Source organism: Annulohypoxylon truncatum (assembly GCF_022578515.1).
Source record: "Annulohypoxylon truncatum strain CBS 140777 unplaced genomic scaffold F4807scaffold_7, whole genome shotgun sequence".
Classification (NCBI taxonomy): Eukaryota; Fungi; Ascomycota; class Sordariomycetes; order Xylariales; family Hypoxylaceae; genus Annulohypoxylon; species Annulohypoxylon truncatum.
Genome location: NW_025953793.1, coordinates 891,822 through 919,792, shown reverse-complemented (window position 1 = coordinate 919,792; position 27,971 = coordinate 891,822). Strand labels below are relative to the sequence as shown.

General features: G+C 47.5%; 10 protein-coding genes across 10 annotated transcripts; 5 read left to right on the top strand and 5 right to left on the bottom strand.

Moving 5' to 3' along the window:
* Positions 1–912: 912 nt before the first annotated feature.
* Positions 913–3,235, bottom strand: F4807DRAFT_370637 (MFS general substrate transporter). Its single transcript, XM_047995672.1, has 2 exons — positions 2,709–3,235; positions 913–2,642 (listed from the first exon to the last, which is right to left on the bottom strand). Exons 1-2 carry the CDS (start codon positions 3,028–3,030, stop codon positions 1,354–1,356), a joined length of 1,611 nt encoding a protein of 536 aa, XP_047856936.1. The 5' UTR covers positions 3,031–3,235; the 3' UTR covers positions 913–1,353.
* A 1,669-nt stretch (positions 3,236–4,904) lies between these two features.
* Positions 4,905–8,726, top strand: F4807DRAFT_416043 (DNA polymerase family A). Its single transcript, XM_047997095.1, has 2 exons — positions 4,905–5,169; positions 5,229–8,726. The coding sequence occupies exons 1-2, from the start codon at positions 4,974–4,976 to the stop codon at positions 8,471–8,473; spliced, it is 3,441 nt and encodes a 1,146-aa protein (XP_047856935.1). The 5' UTR covers positions 4,905–4,973; the 3' UTR covers positions 8,474–8,726.
* Positions 8,727–10,648: 1,922 nt separating this feature from the next.
* Positions 10,649–11,472, top strand: F4807DRAFT_472627 (Cys/Met metabolism PLP-dependent enzyme-domain-containing protein; the record flags this gene model as incomplete). Its single annotated transcript, XM_048003028.1, has 4 exons — positions 10,649–10,819; positions 10,878–11,139; positions 11,212–11,269; positions 11,354–11,472. Exons 1-4 carry the CDS (start codon positions 10,785–10,787, stop codon positions 11,470–11,472), a joined length of 474 nt encoding a protein of 157 aa, XP_047856934.1. The 5' UTR covers positions 10,649–10,784.
* F4807DRAFT_370516 (Cys/Met metabolism PLP-dependent enzyme-domain-containing protein) lies at positions 11,429–12,772 on the top strand. Its single transcript, XM_047995671.1, has 4 exons — positions 11,429–11,623; positions 11,710–12,164; positions 12,261–12,417; positions 12,485–12,772. Exons 1-4 carry the CDS (start codon positions 11,587–11,589, stop codon positions 12,673–12,675), a joined length of 840 nt encoding a protein of 279 aa, XP_047856933.1. The 5' UTR covers positions 11,429–11,586; the 3' UTR covers positions 12,676–12,772.
* Positions 12,698–14,935, bottom strand: F4807DRAFT_472617 (MFS general substrate transporter; the record flags this gene model as incomplete). The annotated part of the gene is made up of 3 exons (XM_048003027.1): positions 12,698–13,723; positions 13,811–14,288; positions 14,885–14,935. 3 exons carry the CDS (start codon positions 14,933–14,935, stop codon positions 12,969–12,971), a joined length of 1,284 nt encoding a protein of 427 aa, XP_047856932.1. The 3' UTR covers positions 12,698–12,968.
* A 523-nt stretch (positions 14,936–15,458) lies between these two features.
* Positions 15,459–16,534, bottom strand: F4807DRAFT_472611 (uncharacterized protein; the record flags this gene model as incomplete). The annotated part of the gene is made up of 3 exons (XM_048003026.1): positions 16,152–16,534; positions 15,873–16,102; positions 15,459–15,800 (listed from the first exon to the last, which is right to left on the bottom strand). The coding sequence occupies exons 1-3, from the start codon at positions 16,375–16,377 to the stop codon at positions 15,459–15,461; spliced, it is 798 nt and encodes a 265-aa protein (XP_047856931.1). The 5' UTR covers positions 16,378–16,534.
* A 2,121-nt stretch (positions 16,535–18,655) lies between these two features.
* F4807DRAFT_457906 (uncharacterized protein) lies at positions 18,656–19,730 on the top strand (the record flags this gene model as incomplete). Its single annotated transcript, XM_048001116.1, has 4 exons — positions 18,656–18,917; positions 18,975–19,094; positions 19,151–19,269; positions 19,335–19,730. The coding sequence occupies 4 exons, from the start codon at positions 18,656–18,658 to the stop codon at positions 19,728–19,730; spliced, it is 897 nt and encodes a 298-aa protein (XP_047856930.1).
* Positions 19,731–19,741: 11 nt separating this feature from the next.
* F4807DRAFT_416008 (putative O-methyltransferase) lies at positions 19,742–21,575 on the bottom strand. Its single transcript, XM_047997094.1, has 6 exons — positions 21,475–21,575; positions 21,179–21,381; positions 20,993–21,119; positions 20,807–20,930; positions 20,281–20,720; positions 19,742–20,219 (listed from the first exon to the last, which is right to left on the bottom strand). Exons 2-6 carry the CDS (start codon positions 21,350–21,352, stop codon positions 19,900–19,902), a joined length of 1,185 nt encoding a protein of 394 aa, XP_047856929.1. The 5' UTR covers positions 21,353–21,381; positions 21,475–21,575; the 3' UTR covers positions 19,742–19,899.
* A 436-nt stretch (positions 21,576–22,011) lies between these two features.
* Positions 22,012–23,480, top strand: F4807DRAFT_457904 (uncharacterized protein; the record flags this gene model as incomplete). Its single annotated transcript, XM_048001115.1, has 6 exons — positions 22,012–22,161; positions 22,235–22,613; positions 22,681–22,798; positions 22,865–22,932; positions 22,989–23,019; positions 23,087–23,480. The coding sequence occupies 6 exons, from the start codon at positions 22,012–22,014 to the stop codon at positions 23,478–23,480; spliced, it is 1,140 nt and encodes a 379-aa protein (XP_047856928.1).
* A 1,984-nt stretch (positions 23,481–25,464) lies between these two features.
* Positions 25,465–26,028, bottom strand: F4807DRAFT_457903 (uncharacterized protein; the record flags this gene model as incomplete). The annotated part of the gene is made up of 2 exons (XM_048001114.1): positions 25,465–25,718; positions 25,827–26,028. 2 exons carry the CDS (start codon positions 26,026–26,028, stop codon positions 25,465–25,467), a joined length of 456 nt encoding a protein of 151 aa, XP_047856927.1.
* Between the last annotated feature and the right edge of the window lie 1,943 nt (positions 26,029–27,971).

The following is a 27,971-nucleotide window of genomic DNA, read 5'->3' as shown; positions in this document are numbered from 1 at the left end:
TAAGAACGGTACAGCTCAAGCACTGTCAAACCACCAAACGTGAAGCTACCCCTGTCGAGCCTTTGTCTTATTTTTACCCTCTCTTTTCAGAGTTCAACGAAGTTTTGATCTAACCCCACATACGCAGGTATACTTCACCTACCAGGTATTTCTTACTATTCACTGCCACTTTTTTAACGGTAAAGCAGTTCCACGGTGGCAGTAAATTCTATTGGGATAATTGACCATGTGTGTATTCTATACATACATCATAGGTACCTACATATATTATCTTACACAATATTTCCTTATGAGCTTAAACACCGTGCTATTCGACAGCCTTCGCTTCTTCGGAGGAAACTCAGTCTTATTTCCTTTCATATACCAGACATATCTTCGGATTTTAGCATTTCAAAACTTGTCAACACTTAGCGAATATGGCTTACGTTATCCAGACACCTCCCCATATATATATATATATAGAGGTAGATGATATAGATGCATCCAACGTTGCCACCGGACATGTCCCGTGCAGTCTCATTTCATCCGGTCCGAGTCCAGAACCATGAAATATCTTGGAAGCTGAGAATGGCCGTGATACTTCCCTGAGGCAGCCTACTTCTGCGCGTTGATCACGCCTGCACCCGTTCGCTCCAACCGTCCCGTACCGCAGGAGCCCGTAGCAAATAGCAGGCCTTCCCGAGACAACGGGCGTCGGCTTCTACTGAGTCGTGGTATTAGGTATAGGAGGCAAGGGAAGGCCAACCATAGGTACGCATTAATTACACTGGGGCAAGGAACTTCTTGACTATTCGGGTGTATTCTTTGGTATTCATTTTTTTTTTCATCGCAAGAGATACCTACGCTATCCAGTTACTTAGCCCGATATCCCCGTATGTGCCAATTATATTGCTCGTAACCCGCGCCATCTGCCTCGGCTACGGGAAGGCAATTATTTCTACAATTCTAAGATTCATTTCTGATGGTCGAATGTTATGTCTTGTACTCGTCAGAGTTATTCGAATTGTTCTTTGGACATCCTCTCTCATGAAGTTGATTGTCAACGAGTTCCAATTAAAGAGTGGACGTTGGACGACTCCGAAAGTGTTCTAGGTGACATAACTTCGATTTCACCAACCGGCACAATATGGAGTAGTGTTGGAGCTACTGTTCAGTTTTTGTCTGCCCCCCGCGTCGTCTTGAGAACCTCCAGTTAAATATTAAGCACAGTATAAGACCAACTATGCCTAGACCGATGGCCACACTGCAGCGATCTGAATCAGTAAATGGGGTTCAAAATCCCCAGTTTTCGATCGGGGGTTGTAGGGGTTATCGGGTTAAAATAAATGAAAAAAAGAATTCGGAAGATACTCACTACCAAGCCCCCCTATATCCTTTTAAAATACCTTCCGGTGTTTTCCCACCATTATTCACATGGAGTTCGACAGTTCCAGCAACGCCCATCGCAAGCGCACCACTGTAATTCACCACGGTAGTGACGAGACTGGCCGCGATACCTTGATGTTCGCTAGACACAAGGTCCGAAAGCATGAGTGTTGCTGCCGGAAAGCTCAAGTCCATTCCCCATGTGATGATTAAATTGCAGAGGAATGTTTGTGTCCAATACGTTTGGTCAATGGGAGCTGTTGCGATGAGAGTGGTACCGATAGTAAAAGCTAGCAACGCGAGGGCCATCACTACTGCAGGTCCGACGCGATGGATGATCACGCCCGTAGTAATAGCTGCCGCAACACCACTAACCAAGATTGGGCTATGCATTGCTGTAGCTAGCAACGGCGAGGCACCTCTTAATACCTCATAGAACTCCCAAATGTAATAGATATATATTCCAAAGCAACCCCAGCCGCAGAAGACCGCTGCAAGGACGAACGTAACTCCAGAGTTGATAGCTTGGAGTGGTATTAGAGGCTTTCTAGCCCGCCTCTCGATGAAGATGAAGCACACGCATAACAGCGTCCCGACTATCAGGAGTGTAGGAACGTAGGGATCCTTCCAGCTATTGATAGAAGCCTGATTCCAAGAAACGCTGATGAGGACGAGGCCACTAACGCCGGTCAAGGCTCCGAGCGCATCCATCTCGGCGCATAAAGTCTTAAGATCACCATGGATTATTCTTCCTTTATCAGGAGTCAACCCACCAGGGATCACAAGCATACCAGCAAGCGTAATGAGGATTAGAAAAAGTGACAATGCAAAAAAGGCATATGGCCAGCGCGCAAGAGCCAAGAGGCTTGTGAATGCTGGCGAGATAATGGCAGAAGCTGGGGCCATGGCCCCGAAAATGGCGAAGAGCATGGCTTTCCGTGGCCCAGGCACATAGGTAACACCTAATAAAGCTACGGCGCTCGGGACCAGCAAAGCTGGGCCGATGCCCTGCATGATGCGTGCGAAGAGGAAAGTAGCGTATGGCCGAGGTGTATAGACGGACAGTCCGGCGATGAGTGAGAACAATGCGAACCAAGCATTGCCGATGAGGAAGATAAGCTTGTGTCCGTACACATCCCCAAGACGACCCGCCAGCAGAATCAATGTTCCTGTCAAGCCGTAACCTGCGATAATCCATACGAGCTGCCCTGAACTTGTAACCCCTAGGTCAGATCCTATTATGTGGAGGATACAGAGTGCTTGATGGAAACCAGATTCTGTCGATGTTTAGTTAGCTAACTCACGGAGGATGCTGAAGAACAGGGCGCTCAGAGTTGACCTACGCGGAGTGAAGTTGGCCGTTGATACAACGGCAAAAAATGCTATCTCGTGTATGACCGTCATCGGTCGACCGAGAAATATATGTGCCCTTGGGTCCTCCCTACCCCCCTTCTTCTCTAAGTCACTGCTAAGACTCGATGGCTGATTTTGATGGTCATCCATTCCTAACTTAGGTGATAGAGTTTTGCCGTCTAGATCGTGGCTCGGTAGTTCTGGTGCACTGTGACTCCATACTGTCTCGTCGAAACCGTCTTTCCGATGACACAATGATGCCTGCCTACCAACGTCTCGGCTAAGCGCTTCTGGTAACGAGTTCGGATCCATGAGGCGCCTTTATCTCGAAGGGTGACGGGGCGGCAACGACTGATGGCAAGATTCGTTCGTAGGACTATCGCATGCTAGGCTAGCAAGGACATCAAGCCCAAGGAGTTCACATTTATATACACATTATCCATGAAAGACCTACGCCCGACCTAAAATAGACATTCATACGGTGAAACATGAGCGGGACTATCGAGTTGGTTCATCGAGTAGCGTCGTGTCGTGACTTTCCACCCATTAAATCTCGACAGATGGTTTCGGAAAGGGCTGAGACCTATTTGGAAGCATGGTTAAGAGATCTCTGTAGCACGCGACTATCCAGTTCTCTCAACTGCCGATACTACACAATCTCCCTTTTTTGCCTCTTACTCCTTTGTACTAGGCCATACAGCGGGAACAGTGCAATCTTCTCCTTCATTCCCTTCCCCTTTCTCGAGTCGACTCCACAACTTTGTGCCACCATCCCGTGCTGGTACCACGAACTGAGAGAGCACCTAGAATGTACGGATGGGTACGCTGGCGATCCCTCATCCGGTCCCTTGGGATCCCGCTTGTCTCGAGAAGTAGAGTCATTGGTGATATTTCTGAATGTTATTTATGAACATTACATCCCTCTTTTCCTTTTACACAACGAAGAATTCTATTTTTACGGTCACGTTCTGTGCCCGCGTACCTATTTCCATACGGACGAGACTCGACGGCGAGCCAAGGACATAGGCTAAGGGAATGACTCGGAAGATGATCCTCGACGGATGATGTTTGCTACCATATTTTCGTTTACCCCCCTTCCCAAAGGTAGAGTTTCGGAAACGGGAGATAAGTAATTAGATATGTCTCGACTCAAGACCCGAGAAGCACGGTCGCCATCGGCCGGCGACCAAATTGGCCCGAGACTTCTCGGCAAACCGGTTGCAGGCAAACTACCTAACCCAGGTGTAGCCACATGTATGGTGTACGCGAGCTCGTGGCATTTGTCTTATATGATACGCTTCCGGCGCACGTTGTATGTCGCTATTTCGTCGGCGGTACCAGCGCCGATCCAGCGTGCTTTAACGACAGCGATGGCTACGAGCGTGGAATATGTCGTCATGCGAGACCAGACTCGTAATCGATGTCTTGGGCGTAGGCACCGAATTGTTGGGTTATCGTCCTTCCACCACCGACCTAGGCTGCTGCCGTACATACCTCTAGCTACCAAGCATCTTAGAACGAGATATCGATTGACCTGCCATGGTCCACAGACGAGATCTAGACTATTACCAGAGCGGTCCATCTGATACCAACTGCGGTTATTCCCGAGAAGACACACTCTTTGTCTTGTTTAGAGGCTACACGGCTACCACTTAGGAAAGTCGCGGAAGCTTCCCCGAAACACCAAGTCTCAAGATAGAAGGGGAGTGTGTCGGCTCCCTGACATCGTCATATATCTGCTGGATCTTCTTCGGCTATGAACCACGATCTATCCCGGGTCCCCGGAAAGCCCGTAGGCGGATATCATGATTCATAGATCCTGGGGTTGAAAGGATAGTAGTCTGTTCGATTTGATATCATATGGCCTAAGGAATATTATGACCTACAACCGAACTCTAGGTCCACATTTAGAGGGACTCCTCTATTTCTAGGTAGCAAGATATAGAGCACTTTCATACTCCAAGAGTCTATACCATATTACCACTTGTATAAAAGAAATTAGAGAAGTTTATCATGAAAAGAAAAGAACCTTACTAATAACTTGTATGATGTAAGCATTTACGAGGTAACACAGGAATGTGGGGTGATACACGCACTTTACCATATTGGGAATTAGCTTCGATCCACTTGGTGGAGCCCCTTATCAAAATTTCAAAGCTATCAGAATTATCATTGCCTTCGTCATAATTCGCACCTGGAAAACGAAGAGTTTTAAAACCTCATCAGAACGACATGATCTCAAACAAACGGCGGTGATGCTTCATCCTGCAAAAGCCCGCGTGAGAGACGCATCAACCGCGAGCTTCGTGCGTCTTGCCAAGCACCGGGCGCAATGTCATCGTCCTCGGCAGCCACCAATGGCGCATTTATCGCACTTGAGATGGCAGACCACAGCCGCAGTCGCGCAATCTCTTAATGAACCTATACCCGTGCGACCGAGAAGCCTTGCCAGTGAGTCAAATATCCTTGCAAAACGTTGTAAAGCAGTCCTCTAAGAATATATATCGTAGTCCCCTCCGACGCTCGGTTCAACGAAATAGGCGTGCAACAAGTTAGTGCCCGTATATATGATCAGGTTTTCCCGATAGGTGGCGAGAAACCACCAGAAGAACTGGTGAAGCTATCGAAAGACCACCTGACTCGCCATGATCTCCTCGGAAAGAATACCGACAACAATGCGCCGATTGCATTTGACGTGCCCAAGCTACAGGGCCAGACCTTAGATGAGCATTTTTACAAATTAGGCATTGACTGCGCCGAGCCATTCCTGTCAAAGGCGAAAGAGTTCGCGAGACAGAATGTGCCCCCTCGACCGAAAAAATGGGTGAGGCAAAGTGGTTGGACGAAATATTACCCCGACGGGCAGACAGAGCGCCTCGAGTCGCCTGATGCCGATATGCTATGTTTCGACGTCGAGGTTATGTGGAAAGAAAGTTCCTTCGCCGTTATGGCATGCGCAATGAGCCCAACAAATTGGTACGCATGGCTATCACCCTGGCTACTAGGCGAATCCGAGTCAGATAGACATCTGGTTCCATTAGGCGATCCAACTAAGGACCGAATTATCGTTGGTCATAATATTGGATATGACCGAGCGAGAATCCTGGAGGAATACGACTTGAAGCAAACGAGAAACTCATTCCTTGACACTATGTCGTTGCACGTTGCGGTTAATGGCATGTGTTCGCAACAACGACCAACGTGGATGAAGCACAAAAAGAGTAGGGAACTTCGGGATAAGATTGCCAAAGAAACGGACAACATCGAACTAGCAAACCTATTGGCGAACAATCGAGAAGATGAAGAAGAACTCTGGGTCGAGCGCAGCTCGGTGAATTCTCTTCGCGACGTCGCCAAGTTCCATCTAAACGTCACTATCGATAAAGCAGCTCGAGACCACTTTGGGGAGTTGGATCGAGAGGGTATCTGCGGCAAGCTAGACGAGCTGCTCGACTACTGCGCAGCAGATGTGGCGGTTACTCACAGAGTTTACGGCATTGTGTTTCCTAATTTCCTTGGAGTCTGTCCTCACCCTGTCAGCTTTGCCGCATTACGACATTTATCATCCGTAATTCTTCCTGTCAATAAGTCCTGGGATGAGTATGTTGCCAACGCAGAGGCAACTTATCACAGACTATCTAACAACGTCCAAGAACGTCTAGTGTCACTTGCAGAGAAGGCATTGGAAGTCAAAGACGATGCCGAAAAATGGAGTAATGACCCCTGGATGAAGCAATTGAACTGGTCTGGCCAAGAAATTAGGATGGTCAAAGGAAAGAAGAAGGACGACCCCCCTAGGCCTGCTGCTCGTCAGAAAAAGCCGGGAATGCCGAAATGGTATAAGGATCTATTCCCGAAGACCGATGCACCCATCAACCTCACGGTCAGAACTCGAATCGCACCACTCCTGCTCCGACTTACGTGGGATGGTTATCCCTTGGTCTGGTCTGATAAATATGGCTGGACTTTCAAAGTGCCGCTTTCAGATATGGCAAAATATAGTTCGACGCAACTTGTCCGATGCGACTTCTCGGATGAACGTATAGAGGCCTTGAAGAATGACATGGACGCGCTGTATTTCAAGTTACCTCACAAAGATGGCCCTGCTGCGAGGTGTTCGACCCCGTTAGCTAAGAGTTACCTTGTATACTTTGACAAGGGGACTCTATCGTCGGAATATCCACTGGCAAAAGAGGCTCTCGACATGAACGCGTCCTGTTCTTACTGGATCAGTGCTCGGGACAGAATTCAGTCTCAAATGGTCGTCTACGAAAAGGAGAAGTTTGGGGATGGACAGAAGCTAAATGGAGAACACGACAATGATAATGGTTACATCTTGCCACAGGTTATTCCCATGGGCACTATCACTCGAAGAGCGGTCGAAAATACTTGGTTGACCGCTAGCAACGCGAAGAAAAACCGGGTTGGTTCTGAATTGAAGGCAATGGTTAAAGCACCGCCAGGCTATTGTTTCGTGGGTGCCGATGTTGACTCTGAAGAATTATGGATTGCCAGCGTAGTTGGAGACGCCACTTTCAAACTCCACGGTGGCAATGCTATCGGCTTCATGACTCTCGAAGGCACAAAAGCCGCAGGAACCGACCTTCACTCCCGCACAGCTTCCATCTTGGGCATAACGCGTAATGACGCCAAGGTTTTCAACTACGGTCGAATTTACGGAGCTGGGCTCAAGTTCGCTGCTACCTTACTCAGGCAGTTCAACCCTAACCTCTCAGAGCAAGAAACGATAGACGTCGCCGGAAAATTGTATGCCGCGACGAAGGGCGCGAAGACCAATAGGAAAGCACTTTGTAAACGACCTTTTTGGAGAGGTGGGACGGAGTCATTTGTCTTTAACAAACTCGAGGAGTTCGCGGAACAAGAACGCCCGCGGACGCCAGTTCTCGCCGCTGGAATCACCGAGGCACTAATGGGGAGATATATTAGCAAGGGAGCTTATCTGACCTCTCGCATCAATTGGGCAATTCAGTCATCGGGAGTGGATTATCTTCATCTTTTAATTGTTTCGATGGATTATTTAATTCGGCGTTTCAACATTGACGCTCGTCTCGCTATCAGTGTCCATGACGAAATTCGTTACCTCGTCAAGAACGAAGACAAATATAGGGCCGCTATGGCGCTTCAAATTTCTAACCTTTGGACGCGAGCGATGTTCTCGCAACAAGTAGGCATCGATGACCTACCGCAATCATGTGCCTACTTCTCTGCGATTGATATTGATCATGTTCTTCGCAAGGAGGTGGATATGGATTGCGTAACGCCCAGCCACAAGACACCCATTCCACCCGGCGAGAGCATCGATATAATTGCATTACTCGAGAAAGGAGATAAAGCGTATCTCGACCCAGGTATCGTCCCAGCGAAACACGCCCCACAATTAGAGGGCATAGTGTACACGGGTAGGACGCCTGTTATGAAGCAGCTAAACGACTCCGAAGACCGCAAGGATCTCAGCTTTTTAAGAGCCCAGATTTCAAGCGACGACAAAGAGCTCAGGGAAATTCTCAAGGACCAGAGGAAGGCATCTGGCGGCGGGTCGACTAGTGGGGCAGCAAGAAAACCCAGGCAGAAGAAACTGGTTCCGTATAGCTCGCATGCTCAGCTCATACCGCATATGTACCGGCCGTTCGAGGCGAAGTTTACGTCGAAGAAAGACTTCAAGGAAGAGTCTTGGACTTTCGAGGGCATGCCGCCGCCGCCGCGCTCCTGGAGAGGTAGCGGGCCGAGACTGTGATGTTCTATGCTATCTATCACTGCTGTTGACACAGCGTTATTTTCTTTTTACATATCGTCATTGTGCTGTAATATTGGTTATGGGGGTATGCGGCATGCGGCATGACCTCAGGGGGGCGGCAGCATATTAAAAATGGTACCAAAAAGCGGCGTTTGGGAGGCGGTCCTTACGGAGTATGTAATGACTTGAAGCCCTATGCCATAATGTGTCTATGTATTTCAAAATTCGAATCATTACTATTACCCCCTTTTCCTATTGTATGAGTTCTACATATCATCTCCTATTTACCTAACCTCCTACAGCCGAGCATAAGTAGAGCTTCAACCCACCGGGGACTCCCTTCTGGAAAAGACCTTCCGAGTCATATCAAATGCTAATCTCGCGGAGATTTTCTACATTTTCAAACCCGTACAAGCCAATCACATCTTAAAAGCTGTATGCGTAGTTCAAGTACTTAAACTGAACTGCAGAAGAATGAGAGGCCTCCTCAGGGGCAACGAGACGTCAGTATAGGTTGAGTCGCAATAAAGTGCGGGATACATAGGCGTAGGTGGAATTCGTTATGCGATATTGGAGATGGATATAGAGAAGTCAGTGAACGGGATTTAGTCTACCTGCTAGAGCGAGCCCCCCCCATCCCTCCCAGCGCGGACCGGCTCCCCGTCACCCGGACCCCTTCTGGAACCACCTGGGCAACCTCTCGTACACGTTACCCCAGCGCTCGCCGGCTGCGACTTCGACGTAGCCATTTCCTGAGCACTACCCCGGTCAGGTAGCGAAAATCGGCCGTAACGCCGTTCTCGCGTTCGAGCATCCCGGCAAGGGGCTGCTGCCAGGGGCGCCACGGATGGCCAAGCGCACCGCCCCCGCTCAGCGCAAACGGATTGAAGATTTAGATGAACCGCGCCACCTCCTTTTTGTTCCTGGGTAGGAATATGGCTGCGGGGAGGGACCCTCGCTCTGCAGTGAGGACAGGTTCGACTGGTTTAGCTTGGTATACCCGCCAGTTCCAGCTGGTGTGAGCTGCTCGCTCAGCAACGCCCGCAGGAGCGCCTCTACGGCCGAGGAGATAACGGTAACCGAACTACGGCTAAGATAACCATAACCGAAGAGTGAACCTTTCGTTGGAGGGGATAAGGAAAAGGAAAATAATGTAACAAGTGATCCATCCCGTTGGTCTAGAGTCAAGAATAGAAGTAAGGGGGCCCCGTGTAGCGGGAGTTGCCGTACCTTACAAAGGAGAGGAGGGATTCACAATGCTATTGGGGGAAAGCTCCAAATTTAATGAGATATACATTACAAACTGCCATTTCTGTTGAGGGGTCCGTATAAGTAGCCCATCATTGGTTTTGCCTTCTCCTGCCAGAATGCCTTGGTACCGATCCATCTAGTCCCATAATCGCTGTACATAGAGATACAGTAGGTAAAAATATTCCTGTCAGGGGGTGGTCCCGTCGTTAAAGACTGTCACAGAGTGAGTGGGCAGGCAGCTCGCCTTTGGCTCGCTTATATGTAGTGAAAGACTGAGATTTTCGCCTGTCCCTCTCATATGGGCTGCGGCTAACTAGCTGTTATCTAGCTCCTTGCCCCTAGCCCCTGACAATCCCATATGCCAGCCCAGATTTCTACCTATAAATGTGGCTTCGTCAAGTGTTTGCCGGCGGTCCCTGAGTATAACGTTCTAAGCACTGACAGGGAATCCAGAACATTAATTGGCTGCACCCTGCGATCTGCTTTTTGAACTTGAGGTCATAAATTCGTGTCAGTATGTTCCTTGTCGATTTCCCTCGTGATCACCGAAAATAACAGATAGATGGCAGGAACATATTGATCAAGTTTGCTATATCAACATGTCAACACATCTAGCAACATAACAACAGGAAAATCAGCATTTCGAGCAAATGGTGCCAGATGATTTATTGCCTAGGTAGGTACACAACATCTTGTCAGATGCAGCGGAATGTTGCTCTCTCATTTACCTAGGTAGCTGTACATAGTAGTGTTCTCGAGATGCTACGTCACTCTACAACTAAGAGTATGCAGTCAGCCACAGCAGTAGTGGAGGGGCGGTATGACCGTCACTATGCATGAGCCGAAGTATCACATGGATAGCGCCCATGCTAATTACTTATCTGTCTTACGGCAATGAATAATGTATCATACCTAGGTAGGTAAAATACCAGTATGCTGTAGCTACAATGCCCCGTTCGAATTGTGCATATATAATGTATCCTTCGACTTTCTATTTCAATGCTGAAGCGTCTTTAACCAGTCCAAACGAAAGGTTTGGCATATTCAGTGTACTTTTAACATGCCTCTAGCAGGTTCCATTAGTAGCATAGACTGGTAAGTGCGACTTTTTCAGCGAGGAGGATGAGTGCTAATTGAATGGTACATATGCAAGGGAGCCTGGGTTCGAGACTATGGCAGTCCATGGTGGCCAAGAGCCCGATCCTGGCAACGGCTCAAGAGCTGTGCCGATTTTCCAAACAGCGAGTTATGTTTTCGAGAACGCCGAAGACGGCGCGGCAAAGTGTTCATGGAATAAGGATGGTTATCTCTATACTCGTCTAGGAAACCCTACAAATAGTGTCTTTGAGAAAAGAATGGCAATGCTAGAGGGAGGCGTTGGTGCAATAGCTACAGCATCTGGACACTCCGCGCAGGTGACTAGGGTGACCCCTGGGAAGGTCGTATACTGGTTCTATAATGAACATAGCTAATACATACCTACCCAGTTCATGGCCTTGACGCAATGCTGCGAGCCAGGCCATAATATCGTCAGCACGAGTTGGTGTAAGCCACGTCGCCGTCTCACTCAACATGTTCTACCCATCTCGAGCGTGAGCTAATTATCTACCTTGCTTCATTAATCAACAGTATACGGCGGCACGTTTAACCAGTTTCGTGTTTACCTGCCCAAATTTAACATCAAAGTCAAATGGGTCCTAGGGAATGATCCTATTGATCTCGATAAGGCTGTTGATGAAGATACATGAGCCATTTACATCGAAACCGTCAGCAACCCTAAGCAGTGCGTACCCGATATCCCGGCCATCGCTGCTGTGGCTCATAAACATGGCATCCCGCTTGTCATTGATAACACGTTCGGTATGGCCGGGTATCTATGCCAACCTATCAAGCTTGGAGGTCTGTGAAGTCCTACCTAGGTCAAATCCGAATCGCCATTAGCCAAGACTTTAAGGAGACGCTGACAACCTAAATTCGCTATACAGCTGATATTGTGACCCACTCATGCACGAAATGGATCGGTGGGCACAACACAAGCATGGGTGGGATAGTTGTCGATGGTGGCCGTTTCGAATGGGGATCCGCTCTATCGGCGGCCAAATTCCCGGGTCTGACAGAGCCGGCCCCGGGGTATCACGGACTCCGGTTCTGGGAAACGTATGGCCCGCGTGCGCTGACGGCCAAGTTGCGCATGGACAGTATGCGTGACCTGGGCCCTTGTATGAGTCCATTTAACGCGTGGCTGTTTTTGCAGGGTCTCGAGACGCTGCCGTTGCGCGCTCAGCGTACCGTGGAGAATACCCAACGCTTGGCTGAGTGGCTTGAGGCCCACCCATGCGTCAATTGGGTGTTGTACCCCGGATTGCCATCGCATCCAGATTACGACCTGGCGCGGGAATTATTACCTAGGGGCGCTGGTGGGGTGCTGACCTTTGGCGTGGTACGTGTCCTAAAAGGCCGAGTATGGCATTGCCATCGGCAGCAAACGATCGTGACACTAAGCGAGTGTTGATACTGACCAGTTGCTGGGTGATAGGCAGGGAAAGTGGATGAGGTCCGCGCTGTCGTCGACAACCTTAAGATGTGCAGCCATGTGGCTAACGTAGGCGACTGCAAAACTCTTATTATCCACCCGTGGGTAACAACACATCAACAGATGCCCGACGAAGAAAAGATCAAGGGAGGAGTAACACGTGAGTAGCCCATACTTGACTAGATGTTTATAAAAAATGATTACTCTTAGCTGATGTACTGATAAAGCCGACCTGCTGCGCGTAAGTGTGGGGATCGAGAACTTTGAGGATATCCAACGCGATTTTGAGCAGGCTTTCGTGGCGGCGGGCTTACAACTGGCGGAGAAATCAGGAGAAGACCCCTTTACGGCAGCTATGGAATTGGTAAATGCTGGATTTATGGGCAAAGCAGCAACGGGCGTGCCCCAGCCGAAGTGATTCGGAGGATGCTGATACAGCGTCATGTCAGCGGGCTAAGTTAGGTATATCTTAGTAAATTCAGGATGCTGACCTTTTTTTCTTGATGCCAAAGTAGCCGACAGAACGGCAGGATAATATTAACCTCGGTCCTTTATATACTATTACATTCTATGAAGATCATAAATCTAGGTAAGTTTAGTATCTCAAATTACATGAATCAGGACGCGTTCGCTTGTAGCACATAGTAATAAATTCTCTGAAGAAACCTCAAAAACGTACTGGACCCATTCATAGAATCATTCCCAACTGGTTTAGATCGCTTTGGCTAGTTCCGGCCCGACCTTAAGAATTCGGCTCACTGTAAGACCTATGAAAGAAGCCGCAAGTAGAGCACCACACCACACAACCAAACCGACCCAGTCCTCGTCGTCGCCGAGAATAGCGCCAGCTATAGGGTTGCTAATGAGCATACCGAAGCCTATAAATGCTAGCGTCATACCAAGGCGTGTGCCAATCTTACTTTTATCGGGAGAAAGGTTAACGATGCTAGCGGCAGGCAGTCCCATGAAAGCGCCAGCCATGAAGCCGTATAATACGGTAACAACGACCAGGGCAGCGGTGGTTCGGATTGCAAGCATGCTGAAAGTCAGCACGGCGCCTGCAAAAGCTACAGCAGCCTGCGTATTGAGGCTCCCAATGCGGTCAGCGTAGTAGCCTGGGATGATGCGGCCGGGCAGCGAGGCGGCGTTAAGAATTACGAGGAGATAGCCGGATAGATGAGAAGAGACATCGGTTCGCTCTAATGCCAGCAGCTCGATATAATAAAAGATTATATAGAACCCCATGACGCCAAAGAAAAGGCCCAAGCTCAATAGGAGATAAGGCGCATCTCTGAAGGCGGTGCGGTCGATTAATCCCCTGGTCGGCCGGGGCGGGGCAATCGATTTCATGAGGAAGACCGGGATGGCGGAGGTTGCTAGGAGGATGAAAGCAAGCACGCGGGTGGCCCAGCCAAATCCGACGTGTGGCTGCAGCGCATTAAATGCGATGGGGTATATGATTCCGCCTGCGTTTGATTATAGGTCAGACTTGTATAGGTAAGTAGGTAGGTCCTGACTATGATACTACTATGACGCGAAGTAGCAGAACATACCAATAGCGCTACCGGTAGATGAAGCGCTCATGGCCAGCGCGGTTTTGGCATGAAAGTGCTGGGAGACTATAGCCGGCGCAGGTAGGTATAGGCAGCCGAATCCAAGACCCATCATCAGGGCCTGTGTCAAGAATACCTGCCAGTAGGCGGAGGTGATGCTAGTGAGGAACATGCCGACAACCACCAGTAAAGATCCGGTCCAGAACAGCCATCGAACGTATCCTGCGTCGAAGAGGGGACCAGCAGCGAGAGAGACGAGGAAGAGTAAGAATGATTGGGTGGAACCAATCCAAGCAATATTCGATGGAGAGTAAGAACGTAGCATGTCCAACTGGTAGAAAGTCTGGAAGGCGCCATACGAATTCATCATGCCCCAGGTGTTGAGGTTCAGAACGAAAGCTCCCAGGACCTGTACCCAAGCGAATACGCCTTCCTTTGGCGGTGGCGGGAGCAGGACCGGGGACGAAGACTCTTCCGCCTGCACATCAACTTCCGTGTGCTGCAGCGCATCGGAAGGCTCGCCGCTTTTCTCAGATGCCATAGTCGCTTTCAACTCTGCCGGTACATGAGCCTCTTCATAACCAGCTCTTTTCAGAATTGAAGAGTGACGCCGGCAGGTCGGACACTGAGTTCACAAAGAAACTGTCAAGGGATGGTTCCGTGTAACATCCCGCGTCTACCTGTGAACGCATCTGGAACCTAAAATAAGCTGTGCGTCCCATTGCAGGTGCCCCCGGCACGTCGTATCTACCTAGTGACCGTATTATCAGCCCTGGAGGGTTCCACTTAATGGATAACTACCTAGGGCTGCTAGGTACCTAGACACCCCTGAAGTGGGGGCGCCGATGCTACCTAAACTCCAATACAAGCATCATCAAGCCTACTAATAAGAGTTGAACCTTTTATCCCTATCTAGTGCCACTAATACCTTAAATTAACGTCTCATTCAAGGCTGACATGGTTTACCCCTTTTTACACTCATTACAACCCATTTCAAGGCTGTTGAAAGTCTCCTATCAGACTTACGAGAGTAGGTACATATGTTGCTGCATATAGCGCCATGCCGCGACTTACATATATTATGATGGTGAAAGCCCTACCCACCTTGATAGCGGTTTGTTGCATGTCTGCGCATGATCTATCATGATCTATCAGAATCACTTCGATTATTGGCTGGGACACCATCCTTCTTGGAAACCGGTCTGCTAGGACGAGGGAACATTGAAGAAGAAAAATGAAGATAATGGTGTTACGGGTCTTAAATCTTCTAAATTATGAGTCACTCGGCTATAAGTCTATACCTACCTGATTTACATTTTAGCGGACAAAGAAAATTTCCAGCTTTAACATTCATGGGACGTCCAAGTCTACGGGCCCTTGTCTGAAACGTCGGTGAATAGATAGGAATTTTGCACCAGTTAAAGAAGAAAATAAAGTTACATTTGGAGTGAAGGGCACCATTATTTTGACAAGGCTGTGAATTGCCGTACTCAATGTCAGGCCAACGCCGAAAACGAGGTAATGGATCCCCTCTAGTTAGGTGGCACAGGAATCTGACAGAATATAGGGCCAATGGAGAATCCTTGAGTAGCCCCAATCTTATAGCATTACGAATCTCCCCTCTTCCAATATATACATCGTTGCCGATCTAAGCGCCATCCGAATCAGTGGCGTCGCGGCTTGGCCATAGTATACGTCCATCAGGACATGACTTAAACCTCTCAATCATCGGACCCGGAACTTCATCCTCATGCTTGAAACAAGCGGTACGTTCTAATGCCCACTTCTCCAACTTGTGCCAGTCTCTGCACATCCTCACCTGACCAGCACCAGTACCAGGTGGGTCTTGGAAACCGGCGTATCGTGGTGCGTCATTAGCATTACATACCACCTCTTGACGCAATTGGTCCAGGCAGTGAAGGGCGTGTGATACAGCAATACGTTGTGGCAGGCCAAGATCTGTATACATGACATAACGAAACAAAGTACGCTAGGAGATGATAATCGGCATGGTCAGCAGTTTGTTCTGTCTTAAGCGGATACTGATAAGCACAATGCGTACCAGGCAATGGAGGTCATGGAACCCCTGTAGCAAGTATACTCCTTTATCTTCATCCCAAGGAAACCGAAGAGCATGAGGTAGCCGCTTCTCCTGAACATAATTCTGAGATAGCGCTACTACTCCAGGATCGCCACTAAGTCTCTCCCATAGCTCAGTAACGGCAGTGATATTATCGGAAGTATATTCGGTAGATTGATAGATTTGGACCGGAACATCACGCTGCAGCCCAGCTATAACTGATGAGGAGAATCTTTCAAACAAGGTTCCAGGCTAACTTACCGAATTCTGAACGACAATCTCCTTGTGATGTTGAAGTTAGGAAGGGCCGCATACTTAACAACACGTTGACCGCCAGCGAGAAGGCTAGAAAAATGGCTGTAACTAATGTGATAGATGATTTCCAGGGGTTAACATGACGTGTTGAAGAAGAAGATTCTGGCTCTTCATCGCTCCACTCAGTAGACTGGCGCTGAAGCACATCATATTCCTTCGTGTCAGGTGCCATTGTGTAAAACGATGTCCTTTTTAGGTAGAGAAGAAGGGTTTGGGAAAAGATTGAGGTCCGAGGGGTCTTGAAGATATAATCGAGTAGTGTCGGGCACAATGAGTGTGGTTATTTGCTAGTTAACCTTAGTTTATACCAGCAAGGTTACACCGGCAGGTTAGGGGAACTTTATGTAGGTTGTGTCTTTCTACCTAATGATTGGTTGCACATAGGATAAATTTTGTAAAGTATGCAGTACCTAGGGGCCCAACATATCCCGGCTCGTTATACCTCCAATCCTAGTTGTCGTTACAACCATCCTAGATACCAACAAATATGTCACTCCGAACAGCATTCCGACTAATTAGCGCGAGCATCCACCCAGGACTGATCAACCTTGGCCGGATAAACGACGGCCTCATCCGAGTCTGTAGCTTCGAAATCGTCAGCAGTGTTAATTTTGTACTTAAAAAGAACTGCGATGATGATGAAATAGCACCCACCGACACGCGATTCAAGGGGGATAGCGGTGGCAATGGCGACGACGGCCATGAAATTGGCGATTACTTGAATAGCTTTCATGATGTTTTAATCGGAAGGCTTGTTTTGATTCAGACGACAGCAATATGACTTCAACTGGTATTTATTTGCGGCGACTAGAAGCACAATGTAAGCCGAAAGAAGATTTCAAAGTGGTTGATTGTCTGGAGTGCTGCATTTATATCATGAACCTGACCATTCTCTTAAGCCCCACACCTTCGATTAGTATTGCCTTTCCAAGATGAATCATTAGCATTATTTGGTCAGTAATACTTGACTACCTAGGTACCTGGTAGGGTAGCATCGTTGGTTGAGGCGGCTGTAGGGCTGTCCGCCAAGTACATGTACACTAGAAAACCGTAGCAACCTTGGTTGGCGATCATGCTTAAATCCTGCCGTCTCACCCAGACAAGTTACCTAGTCCTAAGTGTAGTATTGCTAACTAGCACTTCTCAGCACCCATCTTTGGTGTCTCGGCAGATACATATTAGAGCATTTACATGGTATGGATGCTGACTGCGTGTGTGGCGTAACTAGTGCGAGTCGAGAAAGCCTTTCAAGTTGTTTACCCTATATTTCACTGCCCAAGCTGCCAACTCGCTGTAGTCTCGACATATGCGAGGATTTTCCCAGCCTGTAACACCACCCAGAACTGCGTCAACCGGTTCTAGCGTTGCGTCCGCTGCACACATGAGACTCTGTCTGAGATAATCAAAGCAGTGCCGCATGTGCGGGGCCGTACTTTCGTCACCCTCGGAAGTATCCGAATGCAACACGACGTAGTAATTACGATGGATCGACCACTGTGGTGCGCGCTATTATTTAGTTTCCTGCCTACTTGGGTCTGGACCGAACTGCTTACAAGGCAATGAAGCTGGTGCACGGCTGACAACGTATAGATTTGGTGACTGTTGGCTGGATACCGGACCGACCCTTGCCCAACTGCCGTAGCATCTTGGTTAGTTGATGTTTTGATGGCTTGCAGATAGATAGGGGGCACGTACGGGGTACGATAGATTCCCAGGCTTCCTCCGTACCATTGTCCAATTGCGGGTCAGCTCCGAACGTCCGATTGTAGGTGAATTTCTCATTGATAGTTCGGAATACGAATGTAGAGTCGGGTTGTTGAAGGGTTATTTTAGCACATGGGGTATGACTTTTCGTCAGTGCGGCTCCTATGATGACCCCTAGACCACAGGAAAGAGCCGCTACCAAAGGCACCAAGAGACATTGATCTCGATTAGATCGATTCTCTGGTCTCACACGCCTTTCTAGGCCTCCTGCGTCGCGATCCCCCGGGATTGGCAAGTAGCCCGTCATATGTCTGTAGAGGCTCAGCATAACGAAGATGAATGTTAGCGAGACGTGCATTTAGACAATATAGAAAGATACGTAAGTAGATTTATTTGAGAGCAAAGGTATCGAATGAATACTATATGCAAGAGTGATATATTGCGTGAGCTCGTGGCATGATGTCGGACCGCCTTCTAGTCTCACCGACATATAATGTTGGTTACACTCCTGACGCAACGAAACACCATTTTGGTCGATAACGTACGGCATAGGGCTAACCAATAATTTATCATACTACTACACCAACTAATACAGTCATCTCTTCCCCAGCCTGCCTATCAATGCTTGGGGAGTAGACGATGCCCCAAACGCAAATACCTAGAAGTAATACACACAGCTTGGCGGAACAGGAAAAAGAACATTAACAAGTTCTACTACCTAATTAAAGATCATGTTCATCAACATAATGGCTACTTCAGAAGTAAAATTTCGCGATGGTGAAGAAGATTTGCCCAGCCAGTGCAACGAGCCATTGCTTTCCGTAGAGGATGACAATAGTGGGAATTTTCAACGAGATACGAATGATTGGATAGGGAGAAAGTGGAAGCCCTGGTGCCTCCATGTAGCTTTGCTGCTGATATACTCGGCTGGATACTTCATACTGGTGGTCGCCAGTATGGCCTCTCAGTGCGTCGAAAACGGAGGAAAAGGAACAAACCAACGTCCTTGTAAGATCTGTAACCGCTAGCTTTTGATGGTGAGTTCTAACCTACCTACGCTGCAAGTGCCTTCTCGGGAGGGTCTTCTCTGGGAAGAACGCAGGTTTCCCACTAATATCGTCGACAATCCCTTTGCGGGCAACCCCCGACCAGAGCTCGACGAGGCATGGCATCGGCTTCTTCGTAGTAGGTTCTTTTCTACCCCATACGATTTACCACGTTATATATAACCAATCGATCAGATGACAATATCCGTGTACCTCGGGGCTACTTAAACGAGCTCAACTTGACATCGGTACATACTAAGGACGGATCAGAAGGAATAGCATCCCTCAGTGTGTACCACTCCTTACACTGCTTGGTAATAATCTTAGCCTATGCCTAGATATTTGATTCTATGATACCTGAGCTAAGATAAATGCACAGAAAAAGGTGAAGAGGATGCTGTTCAAAGAGTATTACCACAGCGATAAATCCGAGGAAGCAATGGCACGAGAGGCGAAGCACGTCGGTATGTATGCCACTGAACTTCCGCATGCGACACATATTGATAACTGGCTTCATGGTGCAGATCACTGCGTTGAGTACATCCGAGAGGCTTTGATATGTCAGCCGGACCTTTCCATGGTTACCTTCCGTTGGATTAATAACACGGCTCAACACGAGGACAAAACAGCATTTTACCCGACAAATTTTGATGCTTCTTTGCACACATGTGCCATGTGGGAGCCACTGGACTCATGGGCTGGTGATCGTATGTTTGATTTGTTCCAGGTAGACTTACTGCAGAGACCAGCACCATATGAGATTGAGAACCCCTGAATTAATAAAATGGTAGATTTAGCTGGATAGATGTTAAATATACCTAGGTTACAATGAGAACAGCTACGCTTAGTCCTATCAATGCCGATCTAATAGCGAGCATTGTATTCTAAATCAGGTGCCTTTCTAGTCAACATCTAGGTACCCAACATACATGTAGGCTATCCGCCTATTCCTTGAGTACTGCCTCTACGATTCCGTCGGCGTCCTCTTGTACGGGCGGCCAGATCTTCACAACTTCGAACCCGGCCTTATCAAGCAGCTCTTCCCACTGCCTCGCCGACCGTTCCATGCCTGAGTTAAAGGTCATCATGGTCATATCAAGCATGGCGTGGAACGGTGAGGCTCCCTGCTCCGGAATTATCATCTCATGGAGGAGAAGCTTCGAATAGCCTGGTTTCATCGCCTTTTTGAGCTGACCTAGTATTTCTAGGCATTTTTCGTTGGACCAATCGTGGAGAATGTGATGGTAGAAGTATGCGCGTGCGCCTAAATCATAGTCAGTACAACTTTTGGGAATCCTCTTTTCAAGAGTAGTCGATTTATTTACCTTTAACCGGCTGCTCTGCAAAGAAATCATACGCCATCGGCTTGATGGAAGGGTCGAGGCCTTCAAGGTTGTCCGTCACGGCGGCCAGGTCTTGTAGTACTAGAAGTCCCTGATCCGGGTATTTGTTGTGGAATGCAAGAAGATCGTGACCTTTTCCAGCGCCAACGTCAACGAGCAGGGCGGATTCCTTAGTTGCACCATCGATAAGTCGCTCCTGAACCGGAAACCAATCGACCCAATAATCTCTGGCTCCCATAGTATTCCCCATGAATAAGTTGAAGTCTTTCATCAAGTCTGGCATTGTACTGAAAAGTTGAAATATGTTCAACTTGGTTTGATAAGCGTACTGAATGAAGCCATCGTGGGGGTTGGTGGGGCAACGATGCCCGGATTCTTTGAGCCATTTGGGTGCTTTGGTCGCAGCACCTACAATCATGCCGCTGTATGACCATCAGTAGATGCACAGATAATGAGATTGCTATGAGAGACCAGACACGGCTTTGATACCGATTTACTAGATACTCACACCGTTCTATGCCCAGCGGCGATTTCTTCCGTTGCCATGGCTTCAGTGATTGGTGTGGCCTCCCAAGTCCGTTCCCCAACCTCTTTGACGAAGCCTGTGGCGGCCATGGGCCTCAAAGCTCGGACTAATTATATGTTAAACAAGTTCATACGTAGACATTTAGACAATAGTGCTGAGGCGGCGTACTAATGAGCAATTCCTCTCCACCCGACAGAGTGGCAAGTTGCTGGGAAGTAATAGGACCGCCATGGCTAACAATCAACTTGAACAGATCCAGGTTGACAGCGATTCTCGCAGCTATGGCAATGAATGGCTGTCAAAATAGGTAAGCCAACGAGCCAAGATATCCAAGCATAGAAGGAGGTGGCGTACCGAAAAAGCCAAATGCACAGCTGCATTTTTAGGCTCTTCAAGACTTGCCGTCAATTCTTTACTCAGTTGCAATGCTTCGTTATTAGCTTGAACATCATCTTTCGAAGATAGCCTTGAACTGAGCTTATTAAGCTTTTCAATCAGGGTGATTGCCTGGTTTGAACTCGAAGCCATCTTGAATAGCTGCAGCGCAGAGAGTGATCCTGAATCAAAGTTAGGAGAAAGCACTAGGAAATAAAAGAAGTGACCGACGGATGAACCGGAGGCTTTGGTTTGTGTAACAGCGAGAACCTTACCGAGGTTGAAGCCAATGTTTGTTTGTTTGTTGGTTGCTTCTTTCGATAAGTGTTTATATATATTAAGCCTGCTCAACTTCCGCAAAATTCTCAGGATCGGCGCATAGTCTGAGTAATGAAAATGATTCAACTTGCTCACCATATATGTCCGCATGTTGCGAAAAAACGAACAAGGCTGCGCGCATGAACCGTAACTCACCCACCATCTACTACGAAAGGATTTTGGTTTTCATCATACATACGGCGTTGCATTGCATGAGACACTGAGTACACGTCTTTAGACAATACATCTTTATATTATTCGCTACTTCCGAAGCTGCGTGGCTGATAGGGGCGGTAAGAATGGCGCTTTTGTGCCGCACTCGTTTTTTATGTCAGAATACAGTATCGACCAGCAGTAATACCATGGTATGAGCTTTTCTTCGTTCCCAGTGTGCTCGGGCATTGTTTCTCTTCTATATCTGCAAGAGGAACTTCTTTAGTCTCAGACTCTAGATAATCTAGTCTCCAATATACCGAGTATAGTAGCCAAAGCCAATGTCATCCGACAACCTTGGACCCGCTGTGGTCTCCGTCTCGTGGGTCTTTGCTACCCTTTCTACGGCTGTAGTTCTTGCACGATTTTATGTACGCCTACGAATTGTACGAGCTCTTACGCTTGACGATTACATCATTGCAGTCACTCTTGTGAGAACCTCTATCATATCCTCCGTCACGATGCCCTCACCAACGTTCGGAAGTTAGCTGATGCGTTGAACAGCTTCTTGCGCTAGGAGATAGCGTATTTCTAACGATCTCAACTTCTTGGGGCTTAGGGCAACACATCGAAGCATTCGAATCACGACCTTTACATATCGTGTACACTATCAAATGGGTATACTTATGTGAATTCTTTTCTATCTTGTCGCCCGGGTTTGGCCGAATATCATTTGCCTTTTTACTCCTCGGTCTTATGCCACCAGCAAAAGCACAACGCCGGTTTCTATGGGCTATTATATGCATCCAGTTCATAGTGGATGTTGGAACTATCATCATCAGCTTTGCTCAATGCAAACCTATTAACGGTTACTGGGATCCGAGCATCAAAGCTGACTGCTGGTCCCCGTACGTGCAACAATATACAGGCTACTTTCAGGGCTGTAAGTAGGCACAACTCTATGACCATATCCGGGATTGTGCCTCCACTGAGAAGCTAATTGAACTCAGCCGTATCCTCTTTAGTAGACTTCATCCTAGCCCTTTTTCCTACTAGTCTGTTCTGGAATTTGAAAATGGAGTTAAAGCAGAAAATATCCTTGAGCTGCCTAATGGGATTAGGCATCTTGTGAGTCGCTCGTGGCCTCAAATTACTTGGTGATTGTTTGAATAGGTACTTATTTTCATTTACTAGCGCAATGATAGCATCTATTGTCAAAACGATCAACCTTCGGGCCATCAGCGAGACATCTGATTCGACATGTAGGTAACTATCATGTATTTTGATGGAGTTCTGCCAGCTTACTCATTTACTTTAGACGCTATGGCCAAACTAGCAATCTGGTGGACGTAAGTTAGCCCTTTCCTTAATGCCATAACGTGAAATTAAACCTAACTTACGTGTCTGTATGGTTAGTCTCGAGGCCTATCTTGTCCTTTTGGCTGTTTCTATACCGACCTTAAGACCTATTCTGAAAGGTGCCAGTGTTTTCACACGAAACAGGAGTAGCCCTTCTAGTGACATAAACACGTTCAACTCAAGGAAGCAAGGTCAGCCGAAGAGTGATCTAAACAACCACGGCCCCTTTCAACGCCTCGATGAATACGTCTATGCTACAGGCATCAGCAGTGATGGTGGCTTCCAACCTAATGAGGCTTGTGGATATCCCATGGATCCATTACGTACAGCCGGTGTTCGACCCCACGATGAGGACGGTATACGCAAGGACATAACAGTATCCGTCACTTTTGGCGGGGCGATCGCAGATAGAAGGATTGAAGGAAGACCAAATAACAGAAGCTCAGCTTGACAGAGTACTACATTGGACGCCTTTATGCGGACTGGGACTGTAAAACGAGTTTGTAAAACCAGAACTAAGCTATGACGGCATGGTTTGTGGGCGACATTGATATTTCATGGAGCACCTGTTCTCACTTCCGTTGACCTCTTATGATTTGCTTAATTCATAGAGTTTTCCTAATAAACAGAACATGTTCTTATCCGACAAACCCCCCGGAGGCTAAAACTTTTCCCCGCCCTCCCTCCTCATCAATCAAGATCACCCTCCTTCATTACACGCATAACTACGCGATTCCAGGGAATTATGAAATAAGCTGAATAGAGGCCGAAGGAAGGTAGATTCATTCTCTCAATTCCCGCTTTCCAACCCCCCCCCTCCCCCCCTTCTTTTTCGATCTAGGTCTCGTCAAATAGGGGTTATCAGGGTAAAAACCAACGAAGCATCAGTACGCGACACGACATCCAAGCGCCCGCAGCCCAGTCCGCAGACGATGGACCTTCATCCCAGGACCGGAGTGAGGAAGACTCGATGATGACAACGTCGAGTCCTCGCACCTCACACTCCCACAAACTTCTCCTAACCTAACACCTCCCCACCTCCCCACCTCCCCCCCTAACAGCACCTCAACAGCCCCTTCCAATTCATCCTCATCCCCTAACTACTTTCCATTTAACATGCGACATTGAATCTTCTCCGTCTAACACTCACTCTTACCACTTTCCCCTATTCCATTCACCCGTCTCAACATTCAATCTTACCTAACCGCTCTCCCCGATGACCATATGCAATACCTAACCCACCGCTATCTCTCTGTTTGCCTCCTCTACATCCTGAACCATGAGGCGATATCATCAGCGCTAGATACTTCCACCCCAGTGTATGGTGAGGTCTTATCACCTGTTTCTCTATTATCAACCTTTAGATTAGGTGGCTTTTCTTGGGTATAAAAGTCTTAGGTGCCTGTAAATGAAAATAAAAGATGAAATATCGCGTGAGGTAGAATGGTTGCTTGGGGGGAGAAGATGCATCCCTTTAACGAGCAGTTGTCTGCAGCCAGGGATTAGGAGGCAAAATACAGCTTCACATGAACTGGTGGGCCAGACCCATAACGTAGAGCACGAATGGTATATACTTTTACATAGATTTTACCTCGCGCCATTCGTACCAACAATTCCCTAAACCGAGCTTTGTGGGTGCTTAGGTGTATCGTGCCTCCTGATCCTTGGCTGTAGACAACTACCAGTTAAAGAGATAGGTTCTGGAAAGGCAAATAGGCCCCGATCTCGTTAAGGAGCATAAACCACGTACAGAAAAAGGCGAAAAAGTAAAAGGCGCATTGTTAAAGTCAGGAATGTCAGGGAAAAGCGTAAACGTTCTATCAAATTTTTATAAATCTGATTTCCCGCATGTTTCGTAGGTATTAGTCCCGTAGGCTTTCTTAGTAAGTATAGTCTACTAACAGGTAAAGGTTTCATTCATAAAAACAAATACTTCTTATAGTAAACTAGCTACTAGCACTGGCTTGTGACGCCTCCTTGTGCCGTCGGCACTGCGCTTTAACTAGGAAAACGGGCAGTAATTAAGACATACCGCAGGTTAGCCGACGTACTGATTTTTGATGTAGTCCTCATCTTACGAAGATCCTTACTTTCCTCGATTTTGGCGTGCTTATTAGGGAGACACATGATGATATAAGAGACGTCCTACATAAGAGAAGTATCGTCTTAATCGCTGCCCGTTTTCCTAGTTAAAGCGTAGTGCCGACGGCACGAGGAGGCGTCACAAGCCAGTGCTAGTAAGCGGTAGAAGAGCAAACGCTTATTTTTTATATGGTATCTAATCTTTAACATAATACATCGCGTTACTTTTCTTTTTTGAAGTTGATATAACCGTTGTTCCTGGCAGCCATTCCCGTCATGATCCGCAGATCGTACCTAATCCATTACCATTATCCTGTTATCAGAGACCCACGATCGAGACGCCACCCAGAAATCTAGGCGAATGAAGGACGAGGGGCCGATGCCTGTGTTGGCTCGTAGGGTGGGGGGTCATCCGTGGTCGGCTCCACCGGGGCGATGATCAAGCCTTGCGACGGGTCGCCGGGCCAGAGTTCGATCGCTGAGAATTCGAGAGCCGGTAGGTTGGTGATGTACATCCCGTCACGGCGGGAGCTTCCCGTGTGGGTCGGAGCTGGCGTTGCAAGATAATCTTGGTCGAGAATCTCCCATGCATGGTGACCGTCGTACCCTTTTCTGAGTTAGCGCGTCCATTGGCGATCGTGGAGGGGAAAAGGATAGTTAGGTATGAACAATCGAAGGGCTTGGGTCTACTGAAACTGGGGAGGTAGAGACTTACGCATGGGGAATTCATCCCCTTCGCCGGCCACGAACTCCTCCAGGTTGCCCAACTCGATGGCGTCGCCATCTACGGACCCGATGTCTGAAGCTTCATCGAGGTCCTTCTCACAATACAGCGCAGCTGAAGTGACAAGTACTGTCACTAAAGCGATTCCGATAACGAAGATGCAGACCAGGAGGGTGACAGAGGAATCCGACATCGTATTGGTGTTAAATTGTAAAAATGATTTGAGTAAGCGTGGAAATAAGTGGTACTATTAACTGAAGCAAGTAACTGAAGCAAGTATGTCTTCAAGGGAAAGTGCTGAGAGAATATGATAGCTTGTTGGTATGAACGTGAAGAGAGAAGAATTGCAAAAGCGAAAAGGAGAGAAACGGAAGAGATCTTATAGAGAAATAGATGTGAGAGGGGTAGGAGCATGGAGTGTGCCTATCGAGAATAGAATACGTAAAAGGAATGCCCTCCTGTATAGCTTGGGACGGAACATTGTGCCTCGTCGTCTCGATGATATCTAGACAGGCCTTCTCGGATTGAGAATCAGGATCCAACTACGCTTGGACCGGGAGTATGATTAGACAAACTACAGTTTGGTAACCTTGAAGAGAGTCGGTGAGACCTTGGAGATGTCATTGAGCTTACGCACAAAGAATTAGGTCGACACAAAATGATCACGCTGACGTTTCGAACTTTTAGTTTAGAAATCGACACATATGAGATGGGATCAAGTTGATAAGCAAGAAGAGTTTGCATATGCGAAGAAGTGTTTGGCAATTCTTGTGAGAGTCAGCGGTGATGAGCTCCCGGGACCTTGTTGAGCCGGCAGGTTTCACGCATAAATGATGGATCACGGGAGAGGTATTGGAAGAACTTGGCCTTGAGTTGGTTCTATTGAAAAACCTTAGCAAGAAATTTCATCCCGATTTAAGAAAGGGTACTAATGTACCTACGTATATCTATTGGTAAATTTGTTAGGGAGATACCTTCATCAAGGCGGATTTCGTGGGCCCAGAAGGTGTTTAGATATTGCTATGAAGGTATACCATAACATTAGGCCACTAATGTTTACAAATGCTTTGACCAGTGGTATTTCTTGATTCTATTCCATAATACCTTCGAGCTATACCCCGCGAGGCGAAGATAGCGGAAACGTCACAGACTAGTATAGTTCATCCAAAGTCTTTCTATTCATAAGCGAATGCCTAGTTTGATCATAGGCTCTGGAGACTCCAAGAGACTCGTGCCATAAGCTAGGGCCATGTGCCGAGATTACTGATGCAAGATAACATCACCTGAAATGGAATGGAATGGTACAGAATGAGAGAGCCTTGTAGATCCTGGTTTGCGAGCTAAGATCTAGAATAACAGGCCCAGTTGGTCAACATCATCCATCCTGAGTCTATATCCTCAAGTCTTTGAGAGCTGCTCATGTCCTACGGCGTACTGCAGGTATTGATGCAGCTAAAACGACTTCAAAGTTTGTTGTAGGGTGACTCAAATCGGTTGAGGTGGAGACAACCAAACTTGTCAAGCAGTTGTGGCACACAGTTTGAAGCAAGTGCCATTCAAGTTTGGATATGCTTATGAAGTCGTCGACGACTCAACGAGTTCTGGGCCTTGCATTGTGTAATGCTACATAGATGATTGGTTGTGCCAACCAACACTAGAGGGAATTAGAGTGACTGCCTACATATAGACATCAGATGAAGGTACATAATTGAAGTACCAACTTACATGTATCTAGATACCTACCTGCGTAATGCTTTTGTGAGTGCTCTATGCTTGAGCATGCTGTCTTAGCTCTACAGGAATAGAAATGATTTTCTGTTAGGAATTAATACTGTTACTATATAGGAAGATATATCACGACGAACAATAAATATCTCTTAATTTTCTTTGGCAAGTAATTTATGAACGTTGAATCGACTACGATTAGCAAGATATGAACACTGTAATTGATCTAACTTGTCTGGCTTGACTTAACTTGGTGACCTAGGAAATGACTAATTTGTGTTGACTCTATGGTAACAATAAGAACACTGGTGAAGGATACGGACAGGAAATGTTATCTGGTTGTTACGGTTGCTTTGTCCACTTATGTTCATCTGCAATCACCATAGACGCATAAGCATATAAATCCGTCTA

Coding starts and splice junctions, on each gene's coding strand:
- F4807DRAFT_416008 (XM_047997094.1), bottom strand. CDS start 21,352: ATGGCTTCGAGTTCAAACCAGGCAATCACCCTGATTGAAAAGCTTAAT. Junction 20,931..20,992: donor TGGAGAGGAATTGCTCATTA/GTACGCCGCCTC, acceptor ACATATAATTAG/TCCGAGCTTTGAGGCCCATG. Junction 20,721..20,806: donor GCCGCTGGGCATAGAACGGT/GTGAGTATCTAG, acceptor ATGGTCATACAG/CGGCATGATTGTAGGTGCTG.
- F4807DRAFT_370516 (XM_047995671.1), top strand. CDS start 11,587: ATGGCCGGGTATCTATGCCAACCTATCAAGCTTGGAG. Junction 11,624..11,709: donor CCAACCTATCAAGCTTGGAG/GTCTGTGAAGTC, acceptor TTCGCTATACAG/CTGATATTGTGACCCACTCA. Junction 12,165..12,260: donor GGGTGCTGACCTTTGGCGTG/GTACGTGTCCTA, acceptor GCTGGGTGATAG/GCAGGGAAAGTGGATGAGGT.
- F4807DRAFT_370637 (XM_047995672.1), bottom strand. CDS start 3,030: ATGGATCCGAACTCGTTACCAGAAGCGCTTAGCCGAGACGTTGGTAGG. Junction 2,643..2,708: donor AACGGCCAACTTCACTCCGC/GTAGGTCAACTC, acceptor AAACATCGACAG/AATCTGGTTTCCATCAAGCA.
- F4807DRAFT_416043 (XM_047997095.1), top strand. CDS start 4,974: ATGCTTCATCCTGCAAAAGCCCGCGTGAGAGACGCATCAACCGCGAGC. Junction 5,170..5,228: donor GCGACCGAGAAGCCTTGCCA/GTGAGTCAAATA, acceptor TATATATCGTAG/TCCCCTCCGACGCTCGGTTC.